The sequence below is a fragment of the Falco biarmicus genome, chromosome 3 (assembly GCF_023638135.1).
Source record: "Falco biarmicus isolate bFalBia1 chromosome 3, bFalBia1.pri, whole genome shotgun sequence".
Taxonomy (NCBI): domain Eukaryota; kingdom Metazoa; phylum Chordata; class Aves; order Falconiformes; family Falconidae; genus Falco; species Falco biarmicus.
Window position 1 is genome coordinate 27,852,651 of NC_079290.1, and position 16,618 is coordinate 27,869,268.

Below are 16,618 nucleotides of genomic sequence, written 5' to 3' on the forward strand. Positions count from 1 at the left end.
CTTTCCCGGTGCCATTTTGACTACCCTAAATAAGGTCTGATGTGCCCAGCCACCCCGCACAGCGGGGCTGAAGCATGCCCTACACAGGCTGAGAGCAGTCGGTGGGCTCAGCAGCTCCAGCCTTTGCGAGGGGGGTCCAGCCAGCCCCTCTCGTTAAACTGGAGACACAATGCCAGCAGCTGGAGACTGTACCCAGGGGTGTCGACACGCCAGCATGAGCTCAGTGTCCCACCTCCCACTGCAATGAGGGATTCAGCTCACCAGAGGACAGACACCTACATTTCATCAGCTGAATCACGCCCCATCTCCACTGATTACCATAACTAAGCCTCCACTGACTGAAGTGGGCGATAAGACACCTAAATTCAGGGATCTCTTGTCTGGACCTGATTCCCACCGCAAGTTCAGCTGACAGTGTGTCATGTCGGTCTTTGCGGGCTGAGCCCCACAGCCCTCAGCTCTTCTCTCCCTCATCCTGGGAGACAGATATAAAGCACAGCATCTTCCACTTGCTGTGATGTGTTTCAGTGTAGGAGAAGGGGCTATTAGCTTGAACTGGCATGTCAGCGTGTTTTAAATCATAGTTTATCAGAGCAGCAGAATAAATCATAGGAAATAGGAAGCCAAACGGATAAGATACGCATTTAACAGTAAACTCACCTGTCGTTATGACTGAAGCCTATCTGAACTCCCACCCCAGTGCCTTACATACTGTAAACTTCAGTACATTCCTCAGGCAGAGACCTGTAATTTCTGCATCAAAAATTTACAGCATTTCTAGATGGGGCATCCCAAAACAATGCACTTTTGCTCTTGACTTTGCAGTCCCAAAAGCTAGGTGACAGAGGAGACATCTCCCACTTGTGCCCAGCAGGCGCTCTGTGCAGAGGAGTAGCCAAGGGGCAGAAGAAGGGCTCATTGCCCCCTCCTCTGTCAGCTGGAAGGCACCGCATAAGGGAAACCTTCAGGCAAATCTAGCTGGGTCTAGGTAGCTTGTACAAGCTGTATGGGGAAAAGAACAAGTGTAGGTATGTAATCTTGAGCGAACAGACCTGTCAAATGCTAACAAGTTTCTACCTGGCATGTTTAATTCAGTTTTAATTTTGCCCAGTGCTCATAACCCAAATTCAGGTGAACGTTGGCGTTTCCTGCAAGTGATCATACACCGACTGCCCTCCTTCAGACTCTAGTGGCATGACAGTTTTCAATAAAATGTTTCAAATATGATTAAAGGCCATCTTTTTCTATCATCACCTTTTGTAATAGCTAAACCTTTTGCTTGATACTTCTGTTAAAAATTAGACAAAGGCAGATACGCCGCATTAAACATTCAGCCCGAATAATTAAAGGCTGATAAATTTACAAACACCGCAGTTCACCTCGGTTTGTAGCAGTAGGCAACATTCATTGCAAGTGGAACTACCTGTAAGTTCAGTTAGTAGCCAGTAATTCTGTATTTGCAAATCTGCCTGCAGTTGCACGTAAACTACCTACCTATCTATATAAATACATGCACCAACACATACAACAGACAAGTGCTGTAACTGCTGTTACTCACAATAAAATGTTCATCCATCAAAGTCCCTTTCCTCTTACAAAGCACTGGAAAAAAAAACATTCCAAACTATTTATTCATATTTTCTTTCCTCCATTAGTTTCACTGAAGCTAAATGTGAACTGGCAAAACAGTTCCCAACACAGGTCTCTGTGTACTGCATCTCCTACTGACCACTGCCCCCACTGCACTTTTCTTTTTACTTTTTTCCTTTTCAGCACTGAATCTCCAGCAGCATAAAATTCCTAAAACTTTCTTTCATGGGACTCCCATCTGTTAGAGCTGCCTCTTCTTGCATGAAGTCAACATCTATTTTTTTTGACATTGTATCTCTTCTGTGACTGGTTGTGATGACCTGCTGCAATTATGTTCTCAGCTTGGGAATACACTACAATGACATGGAGGAACAGTTAAAGAACGGCTGTTCTGTTGTATGTAAATGTCCTCAGTGATTTAAGGAGGGAAAAAAAAAGAAGAAAAAAAATCTCGTAAGTTTTTTAGCAGAATGGTGAGATCTTTCCTGAAAGCAAAGTCCATTATTTAAAGGGAATGGGGTGGTCCAAGAGATGAGAATGCTTTCACTCGCAGGGAGCTGTGTTTGAAACCATGCCTGCTTGCCCATGGCAGGAGCCTCTGGCTGCTGAAATGTGGAATAGCTGTTTTAGAAGAGATGGTGAATTTGCAGCCTCTGCGTACACTCATTCTGCACAGGCCAAATTTCTCCTGAACAGCACTTCTCAAATGACACAGCCTCTGGTTTGCTTAAAATGCCAGCTGTAAATGGAAGCTGCTTCAGAGCTGTCTCATGGGCAGCTCAGTTTTCTCTCTGTGTGCCTAGGTTGTCATTTAAATCGGCAGTTTGGGCTCAAAACTCGTCTCCCTCTCACCACCCTCCAGGTCACGTTGCAGAGCAGCCTGAGACCACACAACCTCGCCTCCTTTTGGTGAAACCAAATGGAAACCTGTGCTCCCAAAGAGCGGGAAGCTGTGGATGTTCAGTCTGTGAGGCACACCTAGAGCTGGCCAACACAAATCCCCTCAAATTGCAGCACTGCAGATTCTTGGGCACTCAGCACCCATTGCTTTATGTTACAGTTGGCTCCTCTTCAACTTTTAAAATTTCAACAATTTTTCGAGCGGAATTAAACACAAATGCAACAACTACCTACTATTTCTTTCTATATTATAAATATCCGTCCACGACAGGTGGCTATTTAATGGCAGAGGAATAGCAGCTATAAAGTAGGCTACTACACCGAAAGGTAAATCTTGGTCCCATCGGAGTCCATGGAACAATTCATTTGCTTTTGCCCTGGAAGGTCTCCACTTCTTTCCCTGTCAGAAACAAATTTACTCTGCAACGATTTCAGAAGCAGTACATGAATCAAGGCCATACAGAAGTATTGCTGGGAATGCAGTTCACCCTCACAATTTATACAGGTGATTTTTTTTTGAAACTGCCACCTTTGAAGGTAAATACGGTTAAGGCAAGAGTAACTAAACCAATCAAATGGAACTAACAGGGAAATAAAACCCCTTTTCTGTCCCAGTTAATCATCCAGACTCCCTTGGCAGCCTGCAGTCACATGAGCAGGAGAAGGCAATCCACAGGGAACCCAGATGACCTGCTAGGGTCACATGCCCACCTTTTAGGTTGCTGAAGTTCAAACAAATTCTGTCTTTCCCTACCATAAGCTTACAGAAGCCACTCTGATGTAAATGAGCACCACGCTGCCTTTCAGCTGCCTGCACAGGGGCACCTGCCCAGGTGACACAGCCAACACAAAGCCTCAGAGATAGACCCATGACGTACACTGTCCATATGAGCTCTGCCCGTGCTGCCTTCCAGGGACAGTCGCACAAAGCGGCTGTCCACAGCCTCTGTTCCCAAGATGTTCAGCTCCTGCACCATGCCCAGGATGCCTGCTGAGCTCCTCCTGTGGCACCCAGCTGCATTTGTCAGCAGACAGGTCTGGTCTACACATACAAAAGCCATTGCGTAAACTTTGTGGTTGGGCCTGGACAAGAAGAGATGTCCTGAATGCCTAGTCAGAAGGAAGAGGTGTTCAGAAGTGTCTCTGTGGGAGCTGGAGAAGGATGCAAGTAAGGTGAGGAGCAATGTCAAGTGAGGGATCTATCAAAACAAAACCTCAGTCTGCCAGATACTGGTAGATGTACAAACTCCACTGAGTACTTGGCAGAGATCTCACCTTGGTCCCAGACATAACTGTGCCAAGTCCCCTAAAGAGAAGCAAGTACCCTGACTTCACACTAAAGAAAGGAGAAACAGACGCAGAATCCTCATTTCTAGCCCAGGAGTCCTTCACCTGCAGTACTGCCTTATTTTAAACAGGTGTATTTCAGTCCGTGTGCGGTAGCGAGTGTTGTATCAGCAGGCTGTGTGTCAGTGTCTAGCTTACCATATTAACTTCTGAACATTTGAGTCTCTTTGGGCCACATTTTGACACAAGGTTCTGGTCTCAGAGATCTGTTAGCTTAATTGACCCGAGCATCAGAAAGGAGGCAGGAGAACTGATTAGTACTGCACCTAAGGGAAAGACTGCAGCAGAGCTCAACCTTTTTTAGTTGCTGGAGAATCCATAGGGCAGACAGAAATGGTGCACCACTAGACACCAAAGAACCCACTGCAAGAAAAAAATCCATGGGAAACAAGTTTTCATCAGTTCTGAACCTTATTAAGCTCCCTGCTCTTTTGTGTCCTTAAACTATACTTCTTAAAGACCATAATCATTTCACACACAAGACAAATTATTTTTCTATTACAGCAACCTCTTCACTTGACAGCCAGGTGCAAGTTAGAAAATAAAGGATTATAAACACTTAATACCTGTTATCAAGATGAAGTTTCAGCTGTCATAAATAAGCAATGCATTAAAAAAAAAATCAGGCTATGACAATGTGGGAGATGAGCATGACAAAACATAGCCCAGGACAGCAGAAAGCAAATGGCTGGCAGCACAGCCCTCCTCAGCTGGAACTGATTTCTAGTATTAACTTGCAAACTATGCAGGTACTTGAGTTGCAAAACACACCACTGTGGTTTAGAAACCTGACGTTCCCAGCCCCAAACTGCTCTTACGCTGCACCTAGACAGAGGGAGAGCAAGAGGCAGCCAAGGAACTTGGCTTGAGTTTGTGGCACAAGGTGCTGGAAACAAAATTTCTTCCTTTGCAACGTACTTTGTTGCTTGCTATAGGAACTTCTGTGCAGCCTTGGGAATAATCTAGAAGCTGCAGTTTTGTGCACAACATTCTTGTTGACATTTCCAGGAATGCTGGCCTCATTTCTTCCACAGCAAAATACAATCTTCTGCTGCCAGCTTTATGTCATCTCTGTCGACATCTGGAGTTAACAGCCTGGAAAGCACATACTGGGGCTCTTCTTAGCTGCCTGAAGCCTTTACTCCTGCTCAGGGCCTCCTCCCTGACTTCAGCATGCCCCATCAGCCACAGGCCCCGCTGCACCTGCCAGCATCTGCTTGCACTGTTTACAGAGCAAAGTCCCTTATAGTCCACCTACTTTAACCCTCCCATCCCTTTGGGGACTAAGTCTTCTGTGCAAAGCACCAGGCCTGCAGCTGCCCAGGGAGTTTAGCGAGCAGTCAGGAGTAAGTCTGTCCTGGTGCATGTGATTCAGAAGCTGTTTCTGATGGGAAAGTACCTGGTCTACTGAACTGGCCATTTGTGGAGCAGGAGGCTGGAGGAGATGCCCTCCAGAGGTTCCTTCCAACCCATGCGCTTCTACCAGTCTGAAAACTTCAGGAAATGCTGACTCTCATCACAACTTAATTTCAGACACAACAGCAATGATCCCACAGCAGTTATTTTATATGGTATTTCCAAGCTGGCAAAAACTCTCGCACAGACAAGTATACCAGCAAGGAACTTGTTTGGCTAGTTGGGTGTTGGTGTATTTATAGCTGCACCTTCATAAGGAAGCTGCTGCTTTATCACTAGGCCTGAAAATAGCACCATCTATACACCGAGGAGCTGTGCAACACAGGGAAGTAAATTTCTTAGGCCAAGACAGAAGTCCTGTCTTTAAGATATATTTTGTAAAGAACAAAAATCTAGTTCAGTTCTTGATTTTTTTCATGACTTGGTAAATATGGATTTTTAAATACCATTTCGGTATTGGATGTTGTCATCCAACAGGCTTAGTCAATCTACAAAACTTAGGAAAAGTTTTATTTTTAAGTTCTTAAAAAACAGGGGGTGTAAGAACGAGAGGTTCTACTATGAGCAAGCAATTCTATTTGGAGTCAGTTCAGGTAATGAAAGGACCATCAAACTCTGTTACCTTCATGAGCGGACAACGCAGGCATTCGATGCGTTACCACTTACTGGTACTCCAAAAGTCAACCGGTAAGATGCAGCCTTGCATTCTTGTTCGAGAAGTGTGGGTGCTTCCGACAGCATGCTGGAACTTCCACCGTGCTACAAACACCTGTCAGATTAACAATATCGTCAGCTTGGGTTTTTGCCCTCTCATCTACACTTAGGATTACCTGCCATTCTAGACAGCAGCATAAACTCTTTGTGCGAACAAAAGCTGACATTCGCACTACTTAAGTTTATTCTGGCTGCAAGTGCAAGTTCCAGTGGAATCCATTTTTTTTTTCTTTTTTGCTTATGCTGAGTGTTTGCATTGACACAGCCATAGGCAATGGCTAAAACTGGGGTTCAGTCATAATGTAAATAAAGCTACAGAAAAGGATTACTCGGAAATGCCAGCAGCAGAATGCTGAGCCCTAACAGACATGAGCCCTCTTTGGGCTTTTCCAGCTCTTTTCCTGTCTTTTATCCAACAGGTTTCCATAACCCATTAACCTCTAAAGCTTGCACGTGAAGGGCAGAAGGAAGAGAGTAATAGAAAACCCTTCCTTATGCCTGGCCCCTAAGAGAACTCCACTGAACAAGTCTGTTATTTGGAAATGTAAACACTTTGGAGGACTAGATCTTGATCCCAAGAGCAAACAAATATCTGGAGCTTCCCAAACCCTACCAAAAATTCTTGAAAGCATTCCCAGGGATGCAACAAGACCTACTGCAGGAGTTCATGTGGCCCATCCTCCTACAGTTCAATGGAAAAGAGGAATGACTGTCAAAGGCAAACACTAATTTTTTGTCTGGGAAACAACAGTAAAATTGAGGTGCATGGTTTTTCAGGTGATTATCAAAACACACTAGTGATTCTGATAAGATGACTGAGGTCAAGACAGCTTAGAAAAATCTCTTATTGCAATAAACACCACAAATGTTTTCAGGAAAAGCATGAAGACTGATATTAAAAAAAAAAAAAAAAAAAGCAAAACAACAAAACCCACAGACAAAGCAGGAGAAAACTAACAAATTTTGGGACAATCAAATGCAGACCTAAATACTCCAAAGACTTAGCTCTGTCCTAAGAGGAAAAAAAAGGGTCCATCATGGATCTACACATTGTTAAAAGCACAGCTACTGCACTGACTCACTATCAAACAGAACCAGTCCTTCTCCATGTCTTGTGTATTTCCAGAAAACTATTGGGATTTTCCTTCTAGGATAAGCTAAATTACTTATTTGTGCTTTTGAATCCACTTGAATATCACTGTCACTTGATAACAGAACATTTGGGGAAACAGTGAGAATGAGAAATCTAGAACACATCAACTGAGTATTTCTTCTCTTTATTGCATTTCCTGTTAATGATAGTTGCACTTAAAAAAATACACACCCCCAGATCTTTTGGCTGCAAGAAGCTACATCAGCTAATTCTTGAATTAGCTCCTTTCAGCTGTAGTGGAGAAGGAGCCAGGGAAGAAAGAGGAATAGAAGATGAGCAAGTTGCAAAATTCCTTAGATTTGGTAGTGGAGGAACAAACTATGACTTCTATAAATTAAATCTCAGAAAATAAATTTAACTTACAGAAATAGGTTCTAGATTTTTTTTTATACCATTATGATGTGATTGCTAGTGTTCCTCACATACTGAAAAATTACAAGACCGTTTTCTAAATTTCTGATTTCCTGAAAACAAGCAAGAGCAGGCTGCAAACCCTAGTAAAAAAAAAATAAAAAATCAAAGCTTGGTAGAATCCCGGCTAAGGTGTTAGTTTCTAGAGAAACTAATAGCTGTTTTGTTGACTTTGTTACACAACTTTCAGCAAATCGAGATGTTGATTTGTTAAAAACAACTCCATTTGCAAGGTGCACCCTCCTGGAACGCTCGAGTTGAACCCTGTCCAGAGGGAGGGTGCGCAGCCAGAGCGCCATCGAGTACTTCACTGGCTCGGGAACGAAGTTTTTACCGCGATCCACCACCCGCCTCGCAGGGAAAGGGTGGGAAACTCCGGCTGTTGGGGGGGGAAGCGGCGCTACTCGTAAGTAGGAACCACAAAGCGAGCAGCCGGCTTTAGCGAGTCGGTACAGGGCAGCAGCTTTGCAGTACCGTGCGGCGGCGGGGAGAGCCCTGTCGCACACCCCCCCCGCCGCGGAACAGCCCCGCGGGCAGGGGCGGCCACACACACCCCCCTCCCCCCACCGGCCGTGCCCCCCCCGCAGGGCGCCGGGCAGCGAGCCGAGCCACGCGCCGCTCACGGGGCACGGCCCGGCGCGCGCAGCCCCCGCGGGTGCCGGGGAGGCGCTCAGCAAGGCCGCGGCGCTGCGGCCTGTGCCCGGGAAAGCGGCGCTGGGCCGTGCCGTGCCGGGCCAGCCCCCTCAGAGCCCGGCTGACGGGAGGGGAAACGGTGCCGCCACGCTTCCGCCGAGCTCGGCCGCCAGGGAAGTGAACGGCTCCCTCCGCTGCCTCAGGGAGCCCCGCGCCCGAACCGCCCCGCCCCCGCCCGACAAGGCGTCACTCTCCGGGCACGTGGCCTTTTACGCCGCTCGCGCATGACGTCACCGCGTTCCGCCAGGCCTCCCTGACCAATCGGCGGCGCGCTTAGTGAAGAGGCGCCGCGCGGCGGCGCGCGCGCCAGTCAGCGCAAAGCTTACACCGCGGCCGCGCGCCGCCGCCCCGCCCTCCCCGGCGCGGCGCACGGAGGGAGGGAGAAGGGCCCGCTGGAAGTTAAGATGGCGGCGCGTGCGTGAGTGCGGCGCGGGCTGAGCCTCCTGCCGGCGCCGTTGCGGCGGGTTCCTGCTTCCTCGCGCCGCGCGCCGCGGCGGGCCAGCCGAGAGCTCCGCCGGTGGCCCTGAGCGGCCCCGGGGGAGGGACGGAGGCCGCGCGCCCCCTCCCCCGCCGCCCCCCCGCCCCCATTGTGTGCCCGGCCCCCGCCCGCCCGCCTCCCTTCGCCGGGGGGGGCTGAGCGGCGGCGTGGAACATGACCTCGATCCACTTCGTGGTGCACCCGCTGCCGGGCACCGAGGACCAGCTCAATGACCGGTGAGGGGCAGGCCGTGCGGCGGGGGGCGGAGGGGAGGGGCCGGCCCGCCGGGGCTCGGCCCCCTGTGGGTGAGGGGAGCGGCCGGAGCGCGGCGCGGTGGGGGCGCCCCGGGGGAGCGGGCAGTACCGGCCGCCGGGGACGTTCCGGCACCCCCCCCCCGCCGCCAGCACCCTGGCCGCCGCGCCGCAGGGCCCCGGCGCTTTCCCCCGGCAGAGGCCGGCGTCGAGGAGCGGTGCGGGCCGCGCCGCACGCAGCCGGCCCCTCCGGGCAGCCGCCGCCGTAAACTTTGGCCCCCGAGGGCGCGGGGGTGGGGGACCGTGACCTTCGCCGCGGGCCCGCCGCCCCTGCGCGGCCCCGCGGGGACTGCGGCCTGCCGGGGGAGTCCCGGCGCCTGGCGGAGGAAGTGGGCTCCCGAGGATCCCCGGCCGGGGACGAGGAGGAGCGAGAAACGTGTCCATATTAATCAGAGATGGAGCGAGGCAGACAATGCGGATGGGGGATCGCGGTGCGTGTGAGGGAATGACGGGAGCGAGGATAAAGGAGCGCTGCGCGGGGTGTTACCGGCGCACGTACCGCCGGTGCGCCCCGCCGCGCCCGCCTGCTGCCGGACCCCGGCGGGGCCCGTCTCCGGGCCGCCGGTTCCGCGCGGCTGGGCCGGGGCGGGAGTGACAGCCGGGGCAGCTGTGCCGCCTGCTTGGTGACCTGGCGGCCAAGTTTGTGTTGGGCTGGGGGGGAGGCACTGCGGGCTGGGGAGAAAGTGGAATGCTTGGGGGAAAATCAACCCCCGACCCGAATTTTCTTCGCTGCTTGACGCGTGCGTGACGGCGCTCTCTGTGGCTGTCACCTGTGTCTTCTGTAGCAATTAATAATGGTACGCCTTACAGCTTGTCAATTTCACTCGCGCTCTTTTATATGGAAATTCTTAAGAAATGTGTACCTCCTTGTTTTTAATTTCTTAGAGATTTATGTGTGAATAAATCAAGATCTTTAATCGTCACTGGATAGAAACCTACATTATTATTTTTTACACTACAGACAAAATACTACTTGATTTTTATAAATAGTATTTATAAACCTTCAAAAGTATGGGTGCTTAGTTAGATTGTTCTGGTTTTGATCTTACCAGGTTTTAGAATAGGTGAGGGTCCAGCTCGCTTCACTACTTGTAGTTCCATCACTTTTCCTAGACCAGTCTTTGCTGAGATGCCTCTGTTAAAACACAGCTGAGGTTTCAGGACTTATGATGAGGAAAATAGGTCATTGTAAAGATAACATTTCTGCCAAACTACATCATCTGTGCCCTTAAACAGGGAAAAGAAACTCCTAATGATAAAATAGGTCTGAAACCTGAACTGTGTTAGTGTGGAGTGTCCGTCCGTCCCGTCCCCCCCCCCCCCATTAAGCTGATAATACATTTTACAACAGGTTCCTGTTTCCTAGGAGGCCTACCAGTTCCTAAGGGATTGAGTGGCTTTCTCCACAGTAATACGTTCAAGTTTGGCATACATCATCTCTCTTTAGAGTGTCAAACTGAGAGGTGATGCTGTACTAGGAGTTCTGCTTCTTCATTGCACTGTTTTGATTTAGGGTAAGATCTAGCACTTTGAACTTGAAAGGACCCCAGTGGTTTTTGGTTTTCTTTCTTTTTTTTTTTTTTTTTTATGTTGATAGGTCCTTAGAAAACATTTAGCATGTAATTATCACACTTTGTTTGGAGTGAGAGAGCTCATCTGATTTTTTCTTTATCATCACCTGTTTTGTTGACTTACTGATGTTAAATATAATGTCCCTTCAGTCTTCATAACGCTTCCTAATTTTTTTTAAGGTTGGGGTTTTTTTTTTTCCTTTCTCCCTTCTTACCACAGAAGCAGTTCTTACAACTTCTGTTTGATACGGGAAGCTTCATAACGTGTAATTAATATATGGAGAGAGCTGCACAAGTGCTATTAAGTTGTGACTTATTCTGAAAAAACAAGTGGCTCCTTGATCAGAGCTGCAAGTCATAAATTTCTATTTCATAAATATAATTTTACTAGAAACGCGGTAGCTGTGTATCAGAACTTGTAATGCAGTGAAATCAGAATGATTCATAAATAGGGTTGAAGCACACACATATATGCTGGAAACGCCAGTTCAATTTTATCAGCAGCATTGCTGCTTATTACTGTTTTGTCAATGTAGATCATGATCTAGATAGGTTAATAAATTCTCATATACATGCTTATAGAAGTTAGGAACTTGGAACATCTCATTTCTCTGTGGTGTTTCTTTCCCTTCTCACACTTTACAGGCTTTTTGGAATTTGTGTTGCAGACAGTGCTCAGTAGCCCAAGTTAGGTTTTTTTTCTGTCAGCCTTCTGAATGACAATTCCTTCTCAAATTCCGATTTTGGGACCCTAATTCTGCATTGTATGCTTTCATATGTAGCGTACGTAGAACGTGATCGATAGTATTTCTTTCAGTAATGGATCCATGTTCTGTAAGGAATAATCTCATCTTTAAACATGAGGGATGTCTTGGTGCAATCGTTGTGTGTTCAGAATACAGGACAGTTTCATATTTTTGTGATAAGTTATGCTTTAATAATCAGCATAGATGTGTGAAGAGGGTGAAATGTGTTTGGAAAGCATACTTCTGAAGTATTGCTCTGTTCCTAAGCAGTCTCGGGAATTCAAGGAAGTAGGTTTTTTTCGGTTTGGTTGGTGCAGTTTGTGTCATTCTGTTTTACAGTTTGATTTTCTGTGGAATTTGTTATACCTCTTATTCATGCAGCAACTTGGAGAATGGTAAAAAGCTTTAAAGAAAAAAAGGAAAAAGTAACTGTAGAACCGCAAATAGTTGGTTCCTGAGCATGCCTACTCATCATCTGAAAGTACTTCTTAACTAGTGTTTTCTAAACCACTAGTTCATACTGTACCTTGATGGTAGTTATTAGACCTCTCTCAAATAATTTGAAGCAGTGTTGGCTTGTTCATGGTATTCACTGAGATGTCTGGAAGCTAGCTGCACTCAAAGCTTGTAGAGGACAAGGTTATGTTTAGTTTTGCAGTTGTATTAGGATTCATTTTTTGAAATTGATGGTAGGTAAGCTTTTTCTGGTAATTAGGAAGGTAGGTAACTTGGAATTTTTCTTCTAAGCAATTTGTTCTCTGTGAACTGAATATGGTAAGTTTTAATGGGAGAAAAATTAGGTATGGCTTGCAGTTTGAGAAACAGTTCCATAAACTATTTGGGATGTAAATAATCAATGGCTTTAATCTTTGAAAAAGAGATGCCCAGCTTCTCTTGCAGTGGGTATTAGATGTATTTCGTTGATTATCCACCTGTTTCATGCATGTTTCAGGGTTGGAGACTTTGTGCTTTCTGAAGGAAGTTTGACACACAATTTCATAGATAAGTTAGTCTTAGTAAATTCTTCTTAATATATTTTTTTACTTTGTGTTGTGTTAGGAAGTGGGTGTAACCATGACAAATAACCATTTCTTGGCTATTATGAAACCTCACAGGAGCAGTTTAACTTGCTGCTCAGTAGAACAAGAAGGGGAGTCTTTCACCTTACAGGAATGGCTTTCCGTACGTGAACTAACCTGCAGGGACAGGGTTCATCTCAAGGCTTTGCCTTTGTTTTTACCGTATACTAAGAAATTTCTTGTCAGCTAAGCCATTTAAGTCCTAGCATAGGGTAAGATGTCGTTTCTGAAGTGGTCATCGACACAATGTTAATATGCTGTTTTTCTCTTTTCTTGAAGATGAGACATAATGAACTTGGTTAAATGAAGGGTATTCTGAATTTAGGATGAGTGTTAAGACATGGTATGTAGTAAGTTTTCCCACAGTAAGCTTTTTGAAACAAGTATTGTGACTGAGAAAAGTTCGTTCGAAGCTTCAGCACGTATTTACGTACAGTCAGCTTCGAGGGAGGAAAGGATTATCTCAATTTTACGTGAGTTTGGTTTCCTTAATGATATATTAAATACTTCTCTCTGTTACTCAAATATTTCTTACTTTAGGCCATGCCTGAACTGAGAAATTAGCTAGTGTACTTTAAATTTCCTGCATTGTTTACACCTTCTGGTAATCAATTTATGTGGAAAAAGTACCTAGACACAGACTAAAAGTGTATGTTCTTGCTATCTCGTGGCTTATGTACATGAAAACATCATTTCAAGGTAATAGGCAAGTGATCAGTGGATATGTGGGCTGCTACTCTGGCAGATTTTCTTACCCTCCCTGTTGCATTTACTGATGAACAAATCTGGTAAAAATCCCAAGCAGATGTTGCTGGAAGGAGCTGGCGCAGGGTGTGGTGTTATTCTGTGAAAGGAGTCAGCAGCGATGTGGAACTGGTGTCCCGGCCCCACATGTCTGTGGGAGCCATGCAAGGAGAGGGGAGAGCTGGCTCCTGCTAATGCAAGTGTTTAGCCCTGAACTCCCTCTCCGAGTCCGCAGGCATGCTGGGAGAGTACCTGTCCTCTTGCGGAGAGGAGGGCAGCCTGAGCATGAACTTCCCTGCTGTTACATGTAATCTGCATTGCTGCTCAAAGCTGGGGGAAAGAAGGGATTGATGAACTTGTTCTTAGATAGAAAACCTGCAAATTGTGTGCAGATAGTACAGTACTTCTTTTAGCTCAAGTGATTTATTTTGGTGCACTTTAAACAATTGCCTAATCTACTTTAGCAAAAGTGAAGTTAGCCTGCCTCAAACAGGAATAGATGGTTTAGTTACAGAGAAACCATTGCTGATGTAGTATTTTAATTGCCTGAGTTACAGTTGCTTGATGGGACTTTAGTAATGGGAGAAGTGTTGACTTCTTAGGATTCATTTCCTGAAACCATAACAAAATTTAAATTGACTTCTTTTAGAAGAGAGTGAGGGAATGGGATGACTATCATGGCATTATTATTATTGTCAGACTCCTAGTTTGAAACACTTTTTAAAAATAAAAAGTTTTAGCTGTATCAGAAGGTTTGCACCACCACTGTGGTTATACAGGCGGGCCATTATAGGATTTGTACATTGAGCAGCAGTGCATTAAGGTTTTTATCTTTATTTCAGTATTGTTTAAGGATGATAATTTGGGAAGCTAAGCATACACATAAGCGTAATTTCGTATCTGGTTGAATGTGAAAGGTTACTTATACACAGGCCAACAGTTTAGGTCTTTTTGGACTTTGCTCTGCCAGGGTCCTTTTCTGGTTATAATTTTTTGCTACACCCCAGACACTGCTTTTTAGAGATTACATATGTAATTGTCCGTGAATGTTCATGCTGAAACTTTACTGAGATGTTGTAACTGGTTGCTCTCGTCTGGAAGGGGAGGTTTGTTATTCTTACTTCTTACCTTGCACTGACTTTTGCACTAACTTTTAAGTGCCTGATTACACAGTAAACTGACTTAGCTCTATATAATTTTAGCAAATTAACCCTGGCAAAGTGAAATAAATGGAGTTTTATGGATTAGGAAACTGAAATGGTTTATCTCCTGGTTGGGTGAGCATCTGAGTAGATGGATAAAAAAGGGAGGGGGTTTAAAAAGTGCTGCAGGAGGGTGAGTTGGGAGTGAAGAACAGGGAAGAGGAAGCAGGGTTGAGTTCCTTCCATTTTGAGAGCAGCAAGTTTATTTTGGCTACTGTAATGTGAAACTGTACTGTGAATGCGATCTGGGCTGAGAGTAGTTGCGACCTGTCACAAGGAATTTAGTAAAATGGTAATTGGGGCACAAATGCTGCCTTTTTTCCTTCTCAAATTATCTATGAGGTTTGAGCATATCTGTTGTTAGACCAATGATAAAAGTAAGATTAATGGAGGAAGATACTATTAGCTGTATTTTAAGGTTGGCAATGCAAGTCAGAGCTGTCAGAAACCAGCTTTTTCTGATTTTAAGAACAGTAAGGTATCAGTCAGCAACATTATGTGCTAATTCTGGTAAAAGGCAAAATCTATGATCAATAGTATACTTTTAAGGTGATTTTTATATAGTACATATTTATTAAATGTTCTAGTTGCCATTTAGAGGAGACTTTTGTAAAAAGATGTTTGTTAAACATATGTAATTAAACCATAAAATAGATGTAAAGGGTATGATGCTTTTTTCTTAAGCTCTCTAAAGTTTAAGTAGATAACTGTTCCTACACAATTACATCAATGTGAAAAATTACTTAACACTGAGGAAAAAAACCCAAGGATCTACCTAAGCATGGCAAGCTTTGCAGTGTGTTGTGGCTGCCTTTTTACAGTTATGGCATGGTTAACTGTGACTTAAATGAATTAGACAATAGTATGTATTTGAAAATTCCATAAAGAAGGAGAAGGGATTTCAAGGTAGCTTTTAGTGTAGTGATTACACTAACAGCAGTCTAGGTCGTTAAGTTTGCAAGATGCTCCCTATAGCTCCCAGCTGGTTTTTGTCTTTCCCTGCATCAGCTCAACAGCCACTTATGCAGAAGAAAACTGTATACACTGATAACAAAAACTACTTGTGATTTTCAGTTGCACAAACTTTTTTTTTTAAGCTCTAATTCAATGAGGTCCAGTAAGCATTTGGCTGTTAGTAATAATTTCACATAGAAGACTGCAGTAGTTGGCACCTGTATATGCCCCAGGGAAAACATGGGGACAGGTCCTAGTTGTAGAAGCTAGAGGATTTTAAATTGGGAGGAACAATTAGGAGAAAGAATACTGAAATAAGTGTGCAAATGTAATTTTCAAGGTGTACGTGTATTTTGTCCAAATCTGTAAGCTTGTCAGTTTAAATGAGGATGGTTAGTCCTCTACAGCAATAATTATCCAGGTTTCAGTATCCTTAATTCTTCTCTTTTTCTGACATAAAACTGTTTTGACAATAAACTCTGTGCTCTACTTTTTGAAGCCTTTCTATGCTTAAAAAAAGCAGTCAACCCACACTGCTTCCTTTTTCTCTTACCCTTCCCCTCCAAAGCAAATTAACTATACCGTTTTAATTTAAAGAGCTTTTGGTTACATTTGAGAGAGAACACGTACCACCTCTCTGATGCAAAGGTATGAAGTTTGCCTATTCTAAACACTCCAAAAATACTGTAAAACTGAGTAGAAGGGCGTAAGGTGAGCACAGAGGTCATCTTCATTTATGTAAAACTGCCAGTTAGGTTCCAGTTGAGGAGTGATGTAACTATAGAATTTGCTGTCTTTGAAAATTTTGTCTTCATCTCACAAGTCTCACTGCTACTGCCAGCGCTTGTCAGGGGAATTTCTTATGGTAAATGTGCTTCACCTTGTCTTTCAGGAAATCTTAGCTACTGTGCTTTAAAGTGCAATGTGTTCTACAGTACTGATCCGTGTGGGTACAGAAAAGTTTTGAATATTTGCTTGCCACCCTTTTGTAACACCCCAGCATGATTATTTTGTGGCAGTTCTAAAAATGATTTTTTAACATAGCATTGTGTGGTTTGTTTCACTGGCTAGACTTTTGTAATCCCGAGTCTGGTGGTGTTACTCTGTAAGATGTTTCTTAGAGACTTCTCCAACTGTTTACATCCACAATGGAGATTAAATGTGTCTTTTCTTCAGTTTTGTTTTGGACAGCTTTTCTTGATTAAACTGGTTACTACCTTTTATCAGAAAGGATGCCCCATAATAGCTTGAGGTCTCTTATGTTTCTGATTTCATTTTACATGGTGTTCATTAAAGAATGCAGAATAAG

At 44.9% G+C, this 16,618-nt stretch overlaps 2 protein-coding genes across 13 annotated transcripts in view; one reads left to right on the plus strand and one right to left on the minus strand.

The window, feature by feature from the left end:
- Positions 1-8,572, minus strand: part of ATP6V1C1 (ATPase H+ transporting V1 subunit C1) — a 162,819-nt gene extending 154,247 nt beyond the window's left edge. The window contains exon 1 of the mRNA XM_056333706.1: positions 8,557-8,572. The gene's annotated coding sequence lies outside the window, so the exon portion shown is untranslated. The remainder of the gene's footprint in view (positions 1-8,556) is intronic.
- Positions 8,573-8,597: 25 nt separating this feature from the next.
- Positions 8,598-16,618, plus strand: part of UBR5 (ubiquitin protein ligase E3 component n-recognin 5) — an 89,352-nt gene continuing 81,331 nt past the window's right edge. For all 12 annotated transcript variants that reach the window (XM_056333688.1, XM_056333691.1, XM_056333690.1 and 9 more), the window contains exon 1: positions 8,598-8,938. In XM_056333688.1, coding sequence (XP_056189663.1) covers positions 8,877-8,938 — 62 coding nt within the window. In that variant the 5' untranslated portion in view covers positions 8,598-8,876. The remainder of the gene's footprint in view (positions 8,939-16,618) is intronic.